At 46.2% G+C, this 19,934-nt stretch overlaps 1 protein-coding gene across 3 annotated transcripts in view; it reads right to left on the reverse strand.

Moving 5' to 3' along the window:
• The window catches only part of LOC138491102 (probable cation-transporting ATPase 13A4), a 995,403-nt gene that overhangs the window by 155,865 nt on the left and 819,604 nt on the right, over nt 1-19,934 (reverse strand). For all 3 annotated transcript variants that reach the window (XM_069617423.1, XM_069617421.1, XM_069617422.1), the window contains one exon: nt 11,680-11,854. In XM_069617423.1, the coding sequence (XP_069473524.1) occupies nt 11,680-11,854 (175 nt within the window). The remainder of the gene's footprint in view (nt 1-11,679; nt 11,855-19,934) is intronic.

Raw genomic sequence — 19,934 nt, forward strand, 5'->3', positions numbered from 1 at the left:
GAATACCTGTTATAAGCAGTTAAACATATGGTACTTACCGACAGTGATGTTCATCGACTTGTGCTTGCTGTCTTTGATTATTTGTTTTATTTGTTTATTTGTTTCTTTGTTTATTTGTTATGCACCAAAGCCCACAGGTCAGGGCGCGGACATAAAGACAAAGGACTACATTTAAAACAAGACAGGGAACGTCTGGCCTAGGTCAAGTTACTTAGGAATTTATTTAGATAAAAGTGTTTTCAGTTTCTTATTGAAGGTCTGAAAATTGGCTTCTAGTCTGAGCATGGTCGGAAGTTTATTCCACTTTAGGGATGCCTTTACTGGGAGAGAGCGTCCCATTCCATTCACTTTCTTTGCAATGGCGATCTTAACTAAGCCTTGATTTTTAGATCTCAGTGATCGTCCTGGTTCATGAAAGGATATTTGCTCCTTAAGGTAGATAGGGGCGGAGCCATAGAGGCAGTGATGGACGATTGAAACGGCTTTGAATGTAATGTGATGGTCTACCGCCAGCCAGTGTAAAGTCTTCTGTGACATGGTTATTTCTGGGGTTCTTTTTATTGGCTCTCACCATGTCATTCTGAATGACCTGGCACTGGTCTATGCACCCCTTGCTTGCTCCCAGTAGCAAGGCGTTTCCATAGTCTAGTCTTGAGAGGATGATGGCTCTAGCGATGGTAGTGCTATTTTCTTCATTTAAGACAGGTCTTATGTGTCTGAGTAGTCTTCGGTAATATCTGCAGTTCTTTTTGAGGTACTGTTACGCTCACCTTACTCCCACGGAGGCGCTGGCCTGGTTTACGCTGCTGTGACCTCTTCTAAGGTGATGCGCAGGGTTCAGAAGACGGACTGGACCGGGCCCCCAAATCTGGCTTGTCTGGCTCGCAGAAGTATCCTTCTGTAGGCGAAAATAGGGGATTAACTGTCTGCAAATCGTTTGGGGTCTCCAGCAAAGCTTTCGGGTGGGGCCAGCGGCATGTTTCCAGGTAGATTAATCTGCACAGGGTTACTGGAAACCACAGGAGCGGGGTTCCCTCCCGAACCGGGTAGAGGAGTTTGCCCAGCTTGACCTTGCAAAAGCTGTCTGGCCAGGTCATCAGTTCTTTCTTTTGATATTATTAATTCCCTCCTGAGGGCATTAGTCTCTTGACGAGCGGCAGGTACTTCGGCCCGTAATTCCCCCAGTAATTGGGCCAACTGATCAGTCCCAGAACTTTCCATAGCGCCTGGGTGGGAATTTGTAGGAAGTCTTCGCATTCTGTTATGCTCACCTGACTCCCACGGAGGCGCTGGCCTGGTTCGCGCTGCTGTGACCTCTTCTAAGGTGATGCGCAGGGTTCGGAAGACAGACTGGACCGGGCCCCCAAATCTGGCTTGTCTGGCTCGCAGAAGTATCCTTCTGTAGGCGAAAATAGGGGATTAACTGTCTGCGGGGTAATGCAATCGGCCTCCCACTTTCCCCTCTCACCCTCCTTGAAACCCTTCTGTGATTTCTCGTAGCGTCTCACCTTAGGGTCTGGAAGGACGAGCTTTCCATCCTGCTTCTGATGCAGGGGCACGTTGGTATCCAGTTACTTCACTGGATTTTTTCAGATTGGTGAGAACCAAACTTGCTTGGCTTCCAGGTAAGTTTTTTTTGATAAGAGGTTCCCCTTGTGTCCATGCATTAATGTACTAATGCTAGTGTCTTTTTCCCCATAGGGGCCGGGGTACGGAATGCCGGGGAACAGGCACCGACCCGAGATGAGAGGTGAAATCCTTGTAGAAATCAGGTAAGTCTTTAATGAGCGTTTTTTGGTAATGTCTTTTCATTCGCTCATTAAAGCTGATGTCTCTTTTTCCCCTTAGGGGCCGGGGTCCGGAAAAGCCAGGATGCGGCGCGGACCCGAAATGAAGAGGGAATGAATCAACAGGTAAGTCTTAACATGGAGATTTAGCTTTCCTTATTCCCTTCTCTCTCTCACCTTTTGTTCTGGTCTTTTTCTCCCTAGGCGCTGGGGCGTGACTGCGAATCTGGATGATCGCTGCTGAACATGGAAGCGCCCTGTAAAGGTGAGTGGAATGCGGCGCTGCAGCGATCGACACGGTGAGCTTTTAAATAAAAGTTTTCCTTTTCAGGATTGTCGGCGAGATGTCTCCGGGATGCGGATTTAGCAGGTAAGGACTTTTCCTTCTTCTGTTCTCTTCTTCTCTTCCCTTGCAGGTGATCCAGGATGCTGGCAGGCGTGGCAGAAGTCAGGATGCAGGAGCAGACACGGTGAGCGTCCAGCTGCTAGATGCAGAACAACGCGAAGCACGTGTGGCTGTTCGTGTGGGGTTTAAATAGCCTTGGAAGAAGTTCCAGGTATGTATCCTTCCTCCAATCAGGTATGTATCCTTCCCCGACCACGCCCGGATGGTAAATTAGTCCCACAGGTAAAGTAGTTCCTTTCAGGCCTCAAGGAGGCTGGGATCCTGCAGCATGGTCTGCATCAGGTAAGTGCACCCAAGCACTCCCATAATGAGCCTGGTGCCTATGGCGCCAGGACTGATGTCTTTTATGAGCCTGGCACCATAGGCGCCAGGACACTGTCCAAAGGGCCCCTATATGGGGTTGCTGGGTCCTTCCTTGGGGACTGGATGTGCGCTTTCGGGGACACAGAGCTTGAACTGGCTCCCCGGGAGCGGGCATCATGACAGCACTCCCCCCCAAGGCCCCTCCCAAGGTTGTTCCCTCCGGGGGTTTTGGTTTGTCTGGGAAGAGTCGGTGGAATTTCCTGACTAATCGAGGTGCATGCACATGGTCGCTGGGTTCCCACGACCTCTCCTGAGGTCCGTACCCCTTCCAATCAATTAGGTAGAACAGTTTTGACCTAAACATTTTTGAGTCTAAAATGTTCTTCACTTCGAATTCGGGCTCCCCATCTATTAGAATAGGTTCTGGAGGTTTGAGTAGTCGGATTCCGGGTACCACTGGTTTCAGAAGTGACACATGAAAAACAGGGTGAATTTGCATACTAGCTGGTAAATCAAGTTTAACAGCCACTGGGTTCATTATTGCCGTAACAGAATAACGTCCCAGATATTTTGGGTTAAAAGTTTGAGGCCCTTTGAGTGGTAAATGTCTGGTAGCTAACCACACTTGATCCCCAATCTGATACGGAGGTGCTTCACTCCGATGTAGATCAGCATTCTCCTTTTATTTTCTCTTGGCTTGTTGTAAATGCGTAGTTGCCTCTTTGAAGGCTTGGGTAATTGTAGAATGCAGATTTTCTACTGCAGGCATTCCGAGGTTCTGAGGTGAGTCAAGGTTTGAGGTTCGAGGGTGATGCCCAAACAAAGTATAAAAAGGACTGTGGCCAGTTCCAGAGTGTACCGAATTATTATATGCGTATTCGGCTATCCAAAGAATGTCTTTCCAGTTGCTTTCAGATTGCTGTAACATACACCGTAAGTACTGCTCAAGGGTCTGATTTGTCCTCTCGGTCTGACCATCGGTCTGAGGGTGGTGACTGGTCGATAATCTTACGTCGATCTGCGCCATTTGACAACATTTGCGCCAGAAGTGAGAAATGAATTGGCTTCCCCGGTCAGAGATTAGTATAGATGGGAATCCATGTAGCCGAACAATATTTTCGAGGAATTCTTTGGCTAGGACAGAAGCTGAAGGTAAACCTTTCAAAGGAATAAAGTGGGCTATTTTGGAAAACAAATCCACAATTACCAGAATAGTATTGTACCCCGAACAAGGAGGCAGGTCCGTAATAAAATCCATTGATAGGGTGTGCCAGGGTGCTGGCGGTATGTCTAGAGGTTGAAGGAGACCGGCTGGTCTTTTCTTTTGACTTTTATTTTGGGCGCAAACACCACAGGACATCACAAAAGATTTAACATCTTTTCGCCAAGAGGGCCACCAAAATTTTCGTTTCACCTTTTCCTCTGTCTTGGCAATACCGGGGTGTCCCTCTATTAATGTATCATGATAACCGGAAATAACTAGTTCATGTAATTCCTTATGTGGCAGGAATAAGCGTCCTTGGAAATAAGGTAAACCATTATCTATGGTAAAGTCTGATCCCTTTTGTATCCATTCCTGTAAGGTTGTAGGGTCCAGGAGTTGTTTCACTCTGGCTTGAATGTCTTCAAGCGTCTGTAACAAAGTCATGCCTAGAATCCTCTGTTCGGGAATTATTGGTACTGGTTCTGAGTTTGTATCAGATTCTCCCATTCCAATTCGGGATAAGGCGTCTGCTTTGCATTCTTGCAGCCAGGTCGATAGGTAATCACGAAATCAAATTCAGCGAAAAACAAAGACCATCGGAGCTGCCGTGATGACTGAGCCTTGGCGGTTTTCAAATACTGTAAATTCCGGTGATCAGTGATCACTGTGATGGTATGTCGAGTGCCAAGCAGATAATGCCGCCAGGCTTTAAAAGCGGACTTAATGGCTAACAGTTCTTTGTCCGTGATTGCATAATTAACCTCGGGTGCCGAGAATTTTCTGGACCAAAATGCTACGGGATGCAGTTGGTTGGTTTCGGGATCTCTTTGGCACAGGACAGCTCCCATGGCTAGGCTGGATGCGTCAGTCTCGACAACATAAGGGAGATCTGGACGCGGGTGTTTCAATATAGGTGCGGAGGTAAACTTAGCTTTTAAATCCTGAAAGGCCTGCTCGGCTTCTTCAGACCATTCAAAACGTTTATTTTTCCTCAAGAGCGCAGTAATGGGTTGTACCACACGTGAAAATTCCGGGATAAACCTGCGATAGAAATTGGCAAAGCCGAGCATGCTTTGAACCCCTTTTACAGAGCTAGGTGATGGCCATTTGAGGATGGCATCCACTTTTCTTGAGTCCATTCGGACTCCTTTGGGTGTCAGGATGAAACCTAGAAACTCGACTTCTGTGGTATGGAAAACACATTTCTCCAATTTAGCAAATAGTTTGTGTTGGCGCAGTTTTTCAAGTACTGCCCTGATGTGTTTTCTGTGATCAGATTCCGAAGAGGAGTACACCAGAATGTCATCGATATATACGACAACACAAACATCGATGAGTTCCCGAAGGACATCATTCATGAAGTATTGGAAGGCAGCCGGCGCGTTAAACAATCCAAAAGGCATCACTTGGTACTCGAATAATCCGTATTTAGTACGGAAGGCAGTTTTCCATTCATCGCCTTCTTTAACTCGTACCAGATGATAAACCCCCCAGAGATCTAACTAGGTGTATATGCAAGCGTCCTTCACCTGGTCAAGGAGTTCAGGGATCAGAGGCAGAGGATAACGGTTTTTAACCGTTATCTGCTTCAATGCGCGGTAATCGATACAAGTTCTAAGGTCGCCTTCTTTTTTGGGCACGAAGAACAAAGCCGAGGATGCCGGGGCCTTTGACGGGCGAATAAAACCATTAGCTAGGTATTGATCCAAATATTGTCTCAAATGCAGATTCTCAGGTTTGGTAAGGGCATAAATCCTGCTACAAGGGGGTTGGGCACCAGGCACCAGATCGATTTGGCAATCGTACGATCTGTGAGGAGGTAACGTGTTGGCCTGTTCCTTTTGGAAGACGTCCTGAAAGTCTTGGTATTCCGGAGATAGTTGCATGGAGGCAGATGTTACAGATGCTAGATTAATCTTCAGGTTTTCTGGGTAGCAGGTTTGTGTACAATCCGGGAAGGTTATTCTCTTAGCTCGCCAATCAATTCGAGGATTATGTGTCTCTAACCAAGGGATTCCAAGAATAACCTGAAACTGTGGAGCCTTGATTACATCAAACACAACACCCTCCCGATGGCCGTCGGGACCAATAAGAGTCACCTCAGTAGTGGAATGTGTTACCGGTCCAGAGGCAATTTCAGTTCCATCGACTGTGGTGATGACATCTTTGCTGGTTTTAGGACAGAGAGGGAGGTTAATCCTAGAGACCAATTCACGATCCACATAGTTTCCAATAGCCCCACTATCGATGTATGCCTTTATTGCATGCAACCGCTTAGGCTGTTCTGGATCTACGAGAACCATTGGCACAATGAAATGCGAGGTCTGAGAGTTAGTTTTCAAGCTCGGCAAGCGGACCCCTACACTTGTCGGGCGGAGTCGTTTCCCAAAACAGAGTCTTCATGGTTTTTATCAGCGGCTCCTACCGCCTTTCGGGGCGGTTTTGCCGGGCAATCTCGTAGAAAGTGTCCAGAATTCCCACAATAAAGACATAATTTTAACTGCCGCCTCCTTTCACGTTCCTTTTGAGTTAAGGGTCCTTTAACCCCTCCAATTTGCATAGGCTCAGTGACATCAACTCCCTTGGGATTAGCATGGGTCTTGACCAACACCCGGGTCTCAAACCTGGACCGATCTGCTTTTCTGTTTTGAAGTCTGTGATCCAATTGGACCACTAAGTCTATATACTCTGTGCATTCTTGGGGCGGATTTACAACTTGGGCCAAGACATCTTTAAGTTCTCCGCGTAGGCCTCGATAAAACAACGTGACTCTTTTATCCTCTGGCCATCCCGTTTCCACAATTAGTCTATTAAAGGTTGCAATATAGGATAGGAGGTCCTGATTGCCCTGTCGCAGGGATAGAAGTTTGTCATCCAGAGCTTGCCCCTCAGAGTGTCGAGCAAATAACCTTTCCATGCTTGCTTGAAACCTTTGAAAATCACGGAGAATCGGGTCATCTTGAGTAACCAGTGGAACTGACCAATCGGCAGCGCAGCCTCTGAGATATGACAATACAAAGTCTACCTTGGTCTGATCATTAGGGAAGGCCCCAGGTCTGCATAGGAAGTGCAAACGACACTGATTCATGAATACGGCGAATCGTTTGGGGTCTCCAGCAAAGCGTTCGGGTGGGGCCAGCGGCATGTTTCCAGGTAGATTAATCTGCACAGGGTTACTGGAAAGCACAGGAGCGGGGTTCCCTCCGGAACCGGGTAGAGGAGTTTGCCCAGCTTGACCTTGCAAAAGCTGTCTGGCCAGGTCATCAGTTCTTTCCTTTGATATTATTAATTCCCTCCTGAGGGCATTAGTCTCTTGACGAGCGGCATGTACTTCGGCCCGTAATTCCCCCAGTAATTGGGCCAACTGATCAGTCTCCGAACTTTCCATACCGCCTGGGTGGGAATTTGTAGGAAGTCTTCGCGTTCTGTTACGCTCACCTGACTCCCACGGAGGCGCTGGCCTGGTTCGCGCTGCTGTGACCTCTTCTAAGGTGATGCGCAGGGTTCGGAAGACGGACTGGACCGGGCCCCCAAATCTGGCTTGTCTGGCTCGCAGAAGTATCCTTCTGTAGGCGAAAATAGGGGATTAACTGTCTGCGGGGTAATGCAATCGGCCTCCCACTTTCCCCTCTCACCCTCCTCGAAACCCTTCTGTGATTCCTCGTAGCGTCTCACCTTAGGGTCTGGAAGGACGAGCTCTCCATCCTGCTTCTGATGCAGGGGCGCGTTGGTATCCAGTTACTTCACTGGATTTTTTCGGATTGGTGAGAACCAAACTTGCTTGGCTTTCAGGTAAGTTTTTTTTATAAGAGGTTCCCCTTGTGTCCATGCATTAATGTACTAATGCTAGTTTCTTTTTCCCATAGGGGCCGGGGTACGGAATGCCGGGGAACAGGCACCAACCCGAGATGAGAGGTGAAATCCTTGTAGAAATCAGGTAAGTCTTTAATGAGCGTTTTTTGGTAATGTCTTTTCATTCGCTCATTAACGCTGATGTCTCCTTTTCCCCTTAGGGGCCGGGGTCCGGAAATGCCAGGATGCGGCGCGGACCCGAAATGAAAAGGGAATGAATCAACAGGTAAGTCTTAACATGGAGATTTAGCTTTCCTTATTCCCTTCTCTCTCTCACCTTTGTTATGGTCTTTTTCTCCCTAGGCGCTGGGGCGTGACTGCGAATCCGGATGATCGCTGCTGAACATGAAGGCGCCCTGTAAAGGTGAGTGGAATGCGGCGCTGCAGCGATCGACGCGATGAGCTTTTAAATAAAAGTTTTCCTTTTCAAGATTGTCGGCGAGATGTCTCCGGGATGCGGATTTAGCAGGTAAGGACTTTTCCTTCTTCTGTTCTCTTCTTCTCTTCCTTTGCAGGTGATCCAGGATGCTGGCAGGCGTGGCAGAAGTCAGGATGCAGGAGCAGACACGGTGAGCGTCCAGCTGCTAGATGCAGAACAACGCGAAGCACGTGTGGCTGTTCGGGTGGGGTTTAAATAGCCTTGGAAGAGGTTCCAGGTATGTATCCTTCCTCCAATCAGGTATGTATCCTTCCCCAACCACGCCCGGATGGTAAATTAGTCCCACAGGTAAAGTAGTTCCTTTCAGGCCTCAAGGAGGCCGGGATCCTGCAGCATGGTCTGCATCAGGTAAGTGCACCCAAGCACTCCCATAATGAGCCTGGCACCTATGGCGCCAGGACTGATGTCTTTTATGAGCCTGGCGCCATAGGCGCCAGGACACTGTCCAAAGGGCCCCTATATGGGGTTGTTGGGTCCTTCCTTGGGGACTGGATGTCCGCTTTCGGGGACGCAGGGCTTGAACCAGCTCCCCGGGAGCGGGCATCATGACAGGTACGCAATGTGAGCATTTGCTCCAAGGCAAGGTTCTAAGTACACTCCTAAAGTTTTCACTTTATCCGAGATTGAGATACTGGATTTTTTATGCTGAACAGGGAATAGCCTGAGTTGCGTTTCGCTCTGGCCTGGGTCAATTCAAATATCATGAGCTCTGTTTTGCTGCTGTTTAAACAGAGTGAATTAGCTTTCATTCATGCCTCGATTACATCATAGATGGTAGCAACTTTGGAAACATCTGTGCTGTGGCATCCACTCAGCTCTACGATCAGCTGGGTATCATCTGCGAAGTTAGTGAATAGCACCCCCAGATTGTTAAGGAGGGTGCAAAGGCAGCGAAAGTAAAACTTGAAGAGAAGGGGTGAAAAACTAGCTGCCGGAGGCCCACCACAGTTTATGCTTATGATATTGGAAAATTTCCCAACACAATGTATTTTGGAGCTTTGGTCCATGAGGAAAGAGGAAATCCAATCTATAGCCTCCTGATAGCAATTTCCTGATGTAACCAGTGCTTCCTGTAGTTTGCGATGATCTAGCAGATCAAACGCTGCTGATAAATCTAAAAGCATCAGCATGCCGGTCTTTCCTTTTTCCAAGGTGTTAAGCATTCTACTCTGTAGGTTGACTAATGCAGTCTCTGTGCTATGTTAGCCTCTGAACCCGTATTGTTGTACGTGGAGTAGGTTGCATTCGTCCACATAGGTGTGCAATTGTTTAGTTGCTGCTTTGTCTAAGATTTTCAGGAGTAGATTGCAATTGGTTATTGGCCGGAGATTTGTTGGGTCTTGTTGGTCAAGTCCTGGTTTTGAACTAATAGTGTGACTTCACTGCTTTGAGTGAGATGGGTACATTCTTGTCTTTAAAGGAAGCATTTACAATTCTGTGCATAAGAGGTGAAAATATGTCTGTATTTTCTATGACAATTTTTGGAGGGAGTATATTTTCTGAGCAGGTTGTCTGCTTGTGATAGGTGAGAAGTTTTTTTGTATCATCTAAGGTGAGGGGATTAAACTTAAATGTTTCCCCATGTATAGTGGGGAGGTCTATTTGTGTTATACTTCAAGTTTATCCTGCTCTTCTCAGAAGAGATGTTGATATTTGCACTTTTTTACAGGACCCTAAAAATGGCCCACTGATAAGAAGACTTCTCACCACAATAATAGAGCAGATTGTTCAGTTGCAAATATAAAGAAATTTGATGATTGGATTAACAATGAGAAATGTAGAAGCAGGCACAGTTCTAGAGAATGAACAAGTGAATCAAGTAGCAGGATGGTGCGAGAAGTGGATGCCAATGGTTTTGTGCATAATGTCTATGCCTGTACGATAATATCATTGTCTTCCTGTTCCTCGTCTTTCACAGTCTATATCATGTTGGCAGAGGCCCCTACGGTTCTTCCTACTAAGGGAACTTCCTTTGATATCCTTCATGAATGGTACAAGGGTTATAAAAGACACAGGAGAAATGCAGAGGAAGATAATGAGGGGATAATCACTTATCTAGATAATGCAGAACTCTTGGGTAATAACATGTGGCTACAGCACATGAGGGAAGTAGGGGAAAAAACATCTACGGAGAGTTGCTACGTGTGCGCTCTCATCCCCTATGCCATGAATACAGTGCAAACTTTCATCTCCAGAGAAGTCCCAGAACACGATGCCAGGTGCCTCATTCATCTTGCAGCATGTATCACCAGAGGACAATTTCAGGGAAGTTTGGCCACTTCATGATGTCGATCGAAATGCTTGTTTCCATTCCAGGATGAAAATATCAAGACCACACAGATGGAAAGGGAACCTGGATGGGAGAGCAAGATGCTTGTGTATCCTGCAGCAGAAAAACAAGAATAGGGCAAAACCCCTCTTTTTTGTTGACTGGGGCCCTCTGGAATCCCGTATCTGGTTCTGTCTGGGCACCTGTTTATAGTTTCTTCAGCGACGCCTGCATTAGATGTTGTACCACTCACACACTTAATCAGTCCCTCTGGAATCCCGTATCTGGTCCTGTCTGGGCACCTGTTTATAGTTTCTTCAGCGACGCCTGCATTAGATGTTGTACCACTCACACACTTAATCAGTCCCTCTGGAATCCCTTATCTGGTTCTGTCTGGGAACCTGTTTAGGATTGGCGTTGTTTTACTGTGGTGGAAAGGTCCGTGACGGAAATTACTGCATGAGAAATGTACAATATACATAAATGTTCGTACGTTTCTCATGCAGACATATGTTGTAAAACAACCCCAAAACCTAAGCCCTGCCCACACCCCCACACCTGCCCATATCCCTAAAACCCCCCTACTCCCCTAATTACCTTTCACCTCGAAGCACTGTGTCCCTGTGACGCTGGTTCCTTTTCACTTCTGTGATAGGGAATCGGCGCTGCATGGTCCTTTTCTTTTTTGTTCAGGCAACTGCGGAGGTGTCTCCCACAACCCCTGCTCACTATACTATATAGTATAGTGAGCAGGGGTTTGTGGGGGACACCCCCGCAGCCTTTGTTTTCTTTTTTTTTTTTACCTACTCCACCAAAATATACATACCACAAAAGGTTCACACTTTTTTTTTTTTCGAACTTTTTGTAGTTCGAACTTTTGATGGTATGTATTTTTGGTCTTTTGGTGTGGTAGGTAAATTGGATTCAGTCATTTCGGCCGATTCCCATGTTTATAGTTTCTTCAGAGAGGCCTGCATTCGATGTTGAACCTCTCACACCATTAATCAGTCCCTCTGGAATCCCGTATCTGGTCCTGTCTGGGCACCTGTTTATAGTTTCTTCAGAGAGGCCTGCATTTGATGTTGAACCTCTCACACCATTAATCAGTCCCTCTGGAATCCCGTATCTGGTCCTGTCTGGCCACCTGTTTATAGTTTCTTGTCAGATGCCAGTGAAGGCCTTTGGAAAAATTGATAGAACGTGTCAGGTCTAAATGTTATGACCTCAACCTCTCTATGGATGGCAAGTGATTCATTAAAACGCGATGTCAAGTTCTCATTGGTTTACTTAAAATGTGCATGCATTTAAATTCATATGTCTTCATGGGTTTTCCAGTCCTGAAATTAACCCCCGAGTGCAGCAAGTTTAAGATCATCAAAGGTACAATTCCAAAGACAAAGAGAATGCTGTGGGCTGTACCTGTAGAAGTCAGTGCTGCTGTACCAGGGCTGCTTCTGCACAAGTAGAAAGGTGCAAATCAGTAGAATGAGGCTGGAGAGGAAATTGGTCACTGTTGAAACCAACACCGGCAGCGAGATCAGCTTCCTCAGAGGTCTGTATGGCGCCAGCTCTGGACATGCTTGGTTCAAAGTTACTGAAGGGCGAGAAAAAAGCAGATGACTGTTATTATATGCCATCGACACGGCGACATGTACGACATGTACACATGAAGCACAAAGTGAGAATGCCTACATACCTATTCAATATGTGTTTTATTGGTCATAAGAGTAGTAGAAAGAGACCCCTTCCTGTATCGGAAATGCTGCTACAAGAGTCACTATTAAGAATGATGTATGATTCTAGAATCATACTCACCATATCAGGAGGATAGCTCAGCGGCAACACGCCCACCTTGGAAGCAAGAGGACACAGAGCAACACAGGTTCGATCCCCGGGTCCACGCTTAGCATTATAAATAACCCATAATATCATATCTGAAAGTGGCTATTCAGAAGGAGGCAAAGAAAGGTGCTTGTAAGACCCACTCAGGTGACAGGAAGTGACTCGTGAGCCATGTCTTCATGACTCTCCAGGAAGTAGCCTGTGATTCTAACCCAGAGGTTCTACAGAGTAAGTGACTAGACAGGGGGGCATGCATAGTTCCTACCCAGACGTCAAGAACTGGTTGTGTGCATTTGTTTGTGTACATGAGTGTTTACACCTAAATGCATGTATGTGTGTGCATGAGGGTATTGTGTTTGTGTACATGAATGTGCGTGGTTGCTTGCCTGTCTCTCTATATCTGTATATAAGTGCATTGGAGTATGTATGACTAATGTGTTTTCTCAACATGTTAAGAATCAGTCCTAAAATACTCTTAAACATCACTAATTTCGGGTATTTTGTTCCTTTAGGTGAATGCTAAAATAATGTGTAAGTGCAGTTGTCATGATAAAAATGCATCATATATGTATGTATTTATATAAAGGAGGAACAATGTTTTTTTATCACAAAAGAACCTACAATGAGAAGAAATCAGATTTGACAGGAAGCTGGGAGCTTCTTACAATGGGGTGAGTGTGAGTGACATTCTGACCAGGATGTGGCGGGCTGGGAGTAACAGCCACCGGGGACAGTACATAAGTGGATGTACATAGATTATGGACAGCCAACATTGGACATGTTTAAGTGCAGGAACTTGGTATGGTCAACTGTGCTTGGGATGTGAGCATGATGGATAAAGTGCTAGAGTGAAGGCAGAGAAAGTGAGGCACAGAGGCAGAGTAGAGGCGAGGGAAACATGTTAGCTAGAAGGCATATGAGAGATTGGTCAAGAGAGTAACTCAGAGGCGAGGAGGTAGTCTTTTAGTTTGGTTTTGAACAAATCTGTGAAGAGAGATATAACAGAAGCGAGAGCAAGCACAGGGAGGGCGAGGAGCTACAGGGTTAATTGAGGAGGCAGAGCAGCGATTATGGAGGGCTTGTAGTGTTGGATAGAGGATAGATACAGTGGTTCCTTACCAAGGATAAATTTGTGAAGCAGGAGAATACAATTACATCTGGCCCTGTTTTGCATCATCTGGCATGCAGCCTGGTGACAGTACGAGGAAGTTGGTGTGAAATGAGGGAGCTCATAGAGAGGACTAGCTAAGTTAATGATCTTATCGAGAGGTCAGAAAGCATAGTTGGGGACATCAAAGAGGATGCTGGCACAGTTGTCCAGTTTAGAGAAGACAAGAGTGGTTGAGACATGCTTGAACGGAAGATACTGCCTGATTTTTCTAATATTTAGAAGGTTGAGGCGAGCTTCTGTTCCACTTTTGGAGATGAAAGTAGAGAAAGTGTGAGAATGGTCATACATGACACTGAGGTTTCTAGCTGAAGAAGAGTAGGGGAGACGATCGGATGGGAACTGGATAGGCAGAGGAAGAGATGAGAGAGAGCATTGGGCAAACAAAAAGAAGATCAGAGGCAGAGAAGTCATCCAATATTTAATGGCAGAGAGACAGTTGTACATTTTGATAGAGAGATCAGAGGAGAGCTCAGTAAAAGAGAAGAAGATTTAGGTGTTGTCTGCAAAGAGTTGGTACGAGAACCCAAAGGAGGAGATTAGGTACCCAAGAGCTGAGGTGTAGAGTGTAAAGAGAACAAGGCCCAAGACAGAGCATTGGTGAAGGAATCGTTCAAAAATGTCGACCTGGGAACAGCGACAGCCGAAAATGCTGACTTTTTTTCCCCTTTTTAACCTCTCCCTTACACCATATATATATATATGTGAGGTGGTTTAGAGTATTATATTAATATCGGGAGGGTGCGGGGGGTCTCCCCCCTCATATATATGTGGTGTAAAGGGTTAAATAAAAGTCGTCATTTTCAGCCATCACAGTGATCACATAGATCCTTGGTGAACACCAACAGTTAGAGGAGTGAGTTGAGAGGTGTTGTTGCTCCAGGAGACAGAGAATTCACGAGGTGCCGGGTAGGAATCAGTCCAGGCAAGGTTTTGATTCTGAATCCCAAGAAGAAAGAGAGTATTAGGGAGATTATCATGATCAACAGTGTCATAGGCAGCAGACAGGTCAAGGAGAATTAGGACAGATGACAGGTTGGCGTGCTTAGCAGAGGCAATGAACCTGTACACATTCATTAGAGTAGTTTCCGTGAAATGAGAGGAGCGAAAACCTGCTTGTAGGGGGTCTAAAAGGTGGTGGATCTCTAAGAAATGAGTTAGAGAGTTGAAAAACACATTTTTCGACCACTTTAGAGTAGTGCTGAAGGAGAGAAATGTAGCAATTGGTAAATCACACATATTTGATGTTGAGTGAAAGGGAATAGCAAACATGTTGTCATACTGATATCTAATTTTCAGCGCAAGTATTTGGAGACAAGCTGAGTTAAATGCAGCAGTTAATGTGGCAGAGTGGTGATAATTAAACCTGCACAACTGAAATGGTTTTCAGTAAATAAAAAATTCTTCTTCTTCACTCTCATGGAAGGTGCTTTTAAAATGTTGAGTACCTTCATGAAATTACAGTGTTTCAACACCACTTCTCTCCTGTGCTCTCACAGCCTCCCTTTTTTGGATCACTTTGGCTCGGACCACTGTGTAGCCCACTTTCTTCTTGACCATAGGTGTCAGGAGCGGGATCCGGATTGTCCTCCCTCTTGGCGCAATGGTCTTGGGGAATATTTTGCAACCTCCTTCTCCGGTTGAGTGCTGGAGTATGCCACTCTTTCATGGATCATGTAAGGATCCAATAACTCCCAGCAGAGGTTCTGGATTTCTTCCATATATCATGGTTTCTTTTTACGTTGTGATACTCTGAAGGGTTTTGAAGACTTCTCGAGCTCAGACTCTGATTTCTCAGTATATATTGGGGTCCTACGTAGATTATTGCTTAAACGCTGACAAGTGCTCTCCAATTGCAATAATGGAGCATTGTATTTACTTAGTTACTCTTTCTACTTAAACAAATGCTTTGGGATTTTATTCTAATTCCCAGAAAGCAGAGTTACATTATTTATTGAATTTCTTTCTCACTGAATTCTATAAACATGCTCCTATTCTCCCGGTAGCTTGTGGGTCGTGCCACCACAGTAAATTCTCAGAAGCTCTATTGTTTCAGCCTCTTTCGCAAGGGCTCCTCAACATTCTGGTGCTGTGTGTCTCACAGCGTGCCATGCATCATCTCTGCACTTCTCTGGCAGCTTGGTCTTTGCAATGTCTCTCACAGCATCTCTCGCACTCTCAGCATTCCCACGCAGCTCAGACCTCATGCTGTCTCTTGCAGAGTCTCACCATCACAGTAGCAGCTTGTGTCTCACTGTTGCAGTCACAGCTTTTCTTCCAGATTATCACCATTGCATCACTCACATTATCACACCCACGTGCCTGCAGCTTATATGAAACAGAATCATTTTAATGATGAAAATCAGCTGGATGGGCGTTACAGCGCTTGCGACCAAGAACAGGTGAATATCCCTCCCCTTGCTCTTGCATATGGTTTGAGAAACAACCAGAAAAGAACTATGAGGTGTCTGGAAAGGTCAAGGGTAACCCTGAATTGTGTGTGTCAGATTTTGAGGTGCAAGCCCATGCAGGCATTTGAGACACATGCAGAGTTGTTTGATGCACGGGTAGACAGTTCAGGAGAATGTGAACACCAGGCAGAGTAGTGTAAAGCACAGGCAGCCAGTGCAGGAGGCATTTGAACACCATGCTGAGTAGTTTGAAGCACTGACAGGCAGCCAGTGCAGGAGGCATGTGATCACCATGCTGAGTTATGTGAAGCCCTGGTAGGCAGTCCATGAGTCCTTGCAACATCAGGCAGAGTAGTTGGATGCACCGGCAGTCTGTGCAGGAGGCATTTGAACGCCAGGCAAAGCAGTTTGAAGTACTGGCAGTCATTGCAGGAGGCAGTTGAACACCATGCTGAGTAGTTTGAAGCACTGGCAGCCAGTGCAGGGGGGTTTATAGTGACATTTTCTAACGCCACATTTTCGAAATGCCATTTTGTCAACAACCCCACGTTTTTTTTTTTTATTGACACTTTTTTTTTTTACTAACGAAACAAAAATAAAACATATAAAATAAAAGAAAACATCTGAAAAAAAAATGTTTGCCATATTTTTTTCGACAAAATGGCATTTCGAAAATATGTTTCGAAAATGTAACCGGATACCATGCAGGGGGCATTTGAACAGAGTAGTATAATTAGGAAATCCATAAGCAAGCCACACTCCATCATTTGGCAAGGCTTGCAGCCAGTTGAGTTGAAGCTCTGGGACACTATCATGAAGGATGTTCCTGTATTCAAGCCTGGATTTACTCAATACTCTGACAACTGTGAAATGATTTCCCACAGACAGAAAAGGCAGAACCTACAAGAGGAATAGAAGTCTAGAGATGGGGGGCCTTAAAAACCTCCCAATTGAAATTCGACTCTTAGGGCAGATTCCCAAAGAAGCGGTTTTTTTCTTTCGCTACATAGAAGGGGGGGGGGTTGTAAGCACATGAACCCGTGTGTAGATGGGAAGCCCAAAAGGAGCAGTTCTTGTTTGCAAGGGTTAAGAGGTTAAGAAACATCACATTTTCCACCTCATTTAAACAGGTGAATTTGTTTGTATATTCTTGGGGGCCAGAATGTTCCAGATACACTTGAGTGTCATCAGCATAAGAGTGATGTTGAAATCCTGGCTAAACCAAGAGTGAAAACAAGAGTCGGTAAAGGGGGGACCCTGCAGGACACCCCATGAAACATGAATTAGAAACGAAAGTGCCTAATTGAACAGCCTGGGTCTGGCTACTTAAAATATACAATTTAACCAAATGTCATCTCAGATACGCAGCAATGTAAGTTAACATGTGACAGCAAGCTGGTGTGATGGACGGCATCACACCCTGCTGAGAGGTGCAGCATCAAAAGGGGTGACAGGCACCTCTCATCTGCCTGGACCAGAAAGTCGTCCCATGCAGGGCGCTGTTTGTAACGTGTTTCTGTGAAACCCAGATTGTAGGGAGGGTTTCTCAGTGTTCAGTGAAGAAGAAGGGTAGTTAGGGAAGTAGTGTTCTCTCTTGCAATGAGACAGCATGGATTTTAGTGCAGTTTTGGCTCGGGGCAGTACCCAGCATGCCAAGCCCTGCCTAGCTACAGCTCGGGAGTGGTCGAGTGATGGTCAGAGAAGTGGAGGGGAGATATAGGAGGGCAGACTGAAGATACCATCCAGTGCGTGTCCAACTGAATGTGCTGGGCCATGAACTAACAGCGCAGGACCGAAGCCACAGAGGCAGGTAAGTACAGATTTAGTGATTGTAGTAAGTGGTTTTCGAGCCAGCATGTTAAGTCAACTAAGATTGTTAGGTGAGTCCTTGATAAGAATTAGTGGGTCAGTAATTCATCAACATCTTCACAGACGATTGGGTTTAATGTTGGGTGTTTGTACATGAAAAGTATGTTTTAAGAAAAGCAATTAGTTAGTGCTGCCCTCATGGAGCAAGAGGCAATAGACACTGTGGGCAGCATAGATGATGCATTCCCACTAGGCCAGGGGTTTGACCAAATGCACCCTAATATTGCTATCTGGGAAAGTTACTGGGTGTCCCACCGAGGTCACAGGTTATATCCTTGGACGATGTGTTCATGACCCGGAGCAAAGCCCCAGCACTTCATGATACTGCTGCGAGCATCAGCGCTATCAGACGACAGCGGGTGCACGAGGACCAGATTCGTCCTGCTTTTAACAAGTCAGTCAGGGGATTTGATGGTATCTTGAGATGCCAAATGGCTATGATAAAGTTTAGCTGGAGAGGTGAAATTTCTCAGCTGAACGTCACTGTCAAGGATGCAATTCCAGTGGACAGTCTGTTAGGGAATGAGAGGTCTGCTGCTGAAATAATGGCTGTGGGCACATGATCTAGGGTCAAAGAAGCAGCACAATGAGCCACCGTTGAGGCCATGCGTCCAATGGTGCTACCCGCTGAAGATGGCAAAAGATGGGCGCTGCCAGTGTTGCCTAGTTGAGATTCAGAGTCCAGAGAGAAACCTGCTCCTAACAGAGAGGACCTACTGGCCACTGAGGTGCCTACTACGGTGCACCAGATTCAGTAACCCCATGGTTGTCTACAGGTGTAGAACCGCAACCTTGGGTGGAGGACCGGGTAGTCTCAGACCTCAAGAGCCTGCCAGAACTATGTGATTTGTCCTTGGCTGGAGGTCCTAGTCAGGCTGACTTTTGCCAGGCACAATGAGACTGCCCAACTCTGGCAGATCTGCATGAGCAGGCAGAGAAACAGCCTCAGGGGGATGCCCTGTTCAAGGTGTATTTGGAAAATGGTCTCCTTTACTCTGAGCTCACAAATCCTGTGGCAGGGGGCAACTGCAGGTTGGTGGTGCCCCAATGTCACAGGAGGTTCCTCCTGGACTTTGCTTATGACATTCCTTTGGTGGGTCACTTAGGAGTGCCCAAGGCAGCAGACAGAATGTCTGCCTATTTTTACCGGCCGCAGATGGATGTAAAATTAAAGGAGTTTGTAAGGTCCTGCCCAACATGCCAACATCGTGTAAGTCTGATGGGGCAACGCATGTCCCCTTAATTCCACTGCCAGTGGTCAGCAGTTTTTTGAGAGAATTGTCATGGGCATTGTGAGTCATTTGGATCCCTACACCTCCTCAGGTAACCAGGTACATTTTGGCTGTGGTAGACCACGCCACTCGGTACGCAGATGCTGTCCTTTGAGAAGCGGCATCGCCCCAGTATAGGCAAAAGCTTTGATACAGATATTCTTTCGTGTGGGATTCCCCAAAGAAGTAATTTCAGACAGGGGATCAAACTTCGATCCACGTAAATGAAGGCAATGTCGGATGAACGGTGGAGTTACTTACAAGTTCTCTGCAGTCTTTTGTCCACAGACAAACAGGCTAGTTGAGTAATTCAACAAGACCATGAAGGTCATCATATGGGCTTTGAAGAGCACCTAGCGAGAAAGTGGGAATTTCTCCTGCCATGACTTCTGTTTGCCTAACAGGGGGTGCCACAGAATGGTGTAGCGTTTAGTCTCTTTGAACTTCGGTTTGTCCATCCTTTTAGGAGTCCACTTGATCTAGTGAGGGGAGGATGGGAGGGCAATCCCTCAAATTCATTTCTACGACATAGTGGATTATGTACTCGCCCTGAGATCCAAGATGGACAGGTACAGAGAATAGAGCACTCAAAGTCTGAAGGCTAGCCAGGAGCTCATGAAGCATTGGCATGACCAGAAGACCACAGTGTCAGATCGTCTGGATTATAGAAAACCTGTTATACCCAGTACCTTTAATAATAAGTGGACTGGTCCCTGTGTGGTGTCTTAGAAGATTAGTGAGGTTAAGTACCCAATTGACACAAAGACCCCCTGGGCAGACCTACAAGGTCTTTCATGTTAACAGGCTAAAGCCTCATTAAAGTTAGGAGGGCTTGGTGATGGACGAGGAGACAGATCCCCTCCCAGACTTATTGCACGCACGCAGAGTCCACCGATGGATCTCTAGAGGGAGTTGAAATCTCCCCAGACCTGAGCGAACAGCAATTGCAGAGATGCCGGCAGCTGCTGGGCCAGTACACACGTCTGTACTCACGGAATCCGGGTAGACTTGATTGGAGCATCCATGATATTGACTCTGGGGACAGTATGCTGGTGAAGAGCAGAATTCACCGGATGTCCAATAAGGAAAAGGACGCCATTAAGAAAGAGGTCT

This window comes from Ambystoma mexicanum, chromosome 10, assembly GCF_040938575.1.
Source record: "Ambystoma mexicanum isolate Mex_15411 chromosome 10, UKY_AmexF1_1, whole genome shotgun sequence".
In the NCBI taxonomy this organism is placed as follows: domain Eukaryota; kingdom Metazoa; phylum Chordata; class Amphibia; order Caudata; family Ambystomatidae; genus Ambystoma; species Ambystoma mexicanum.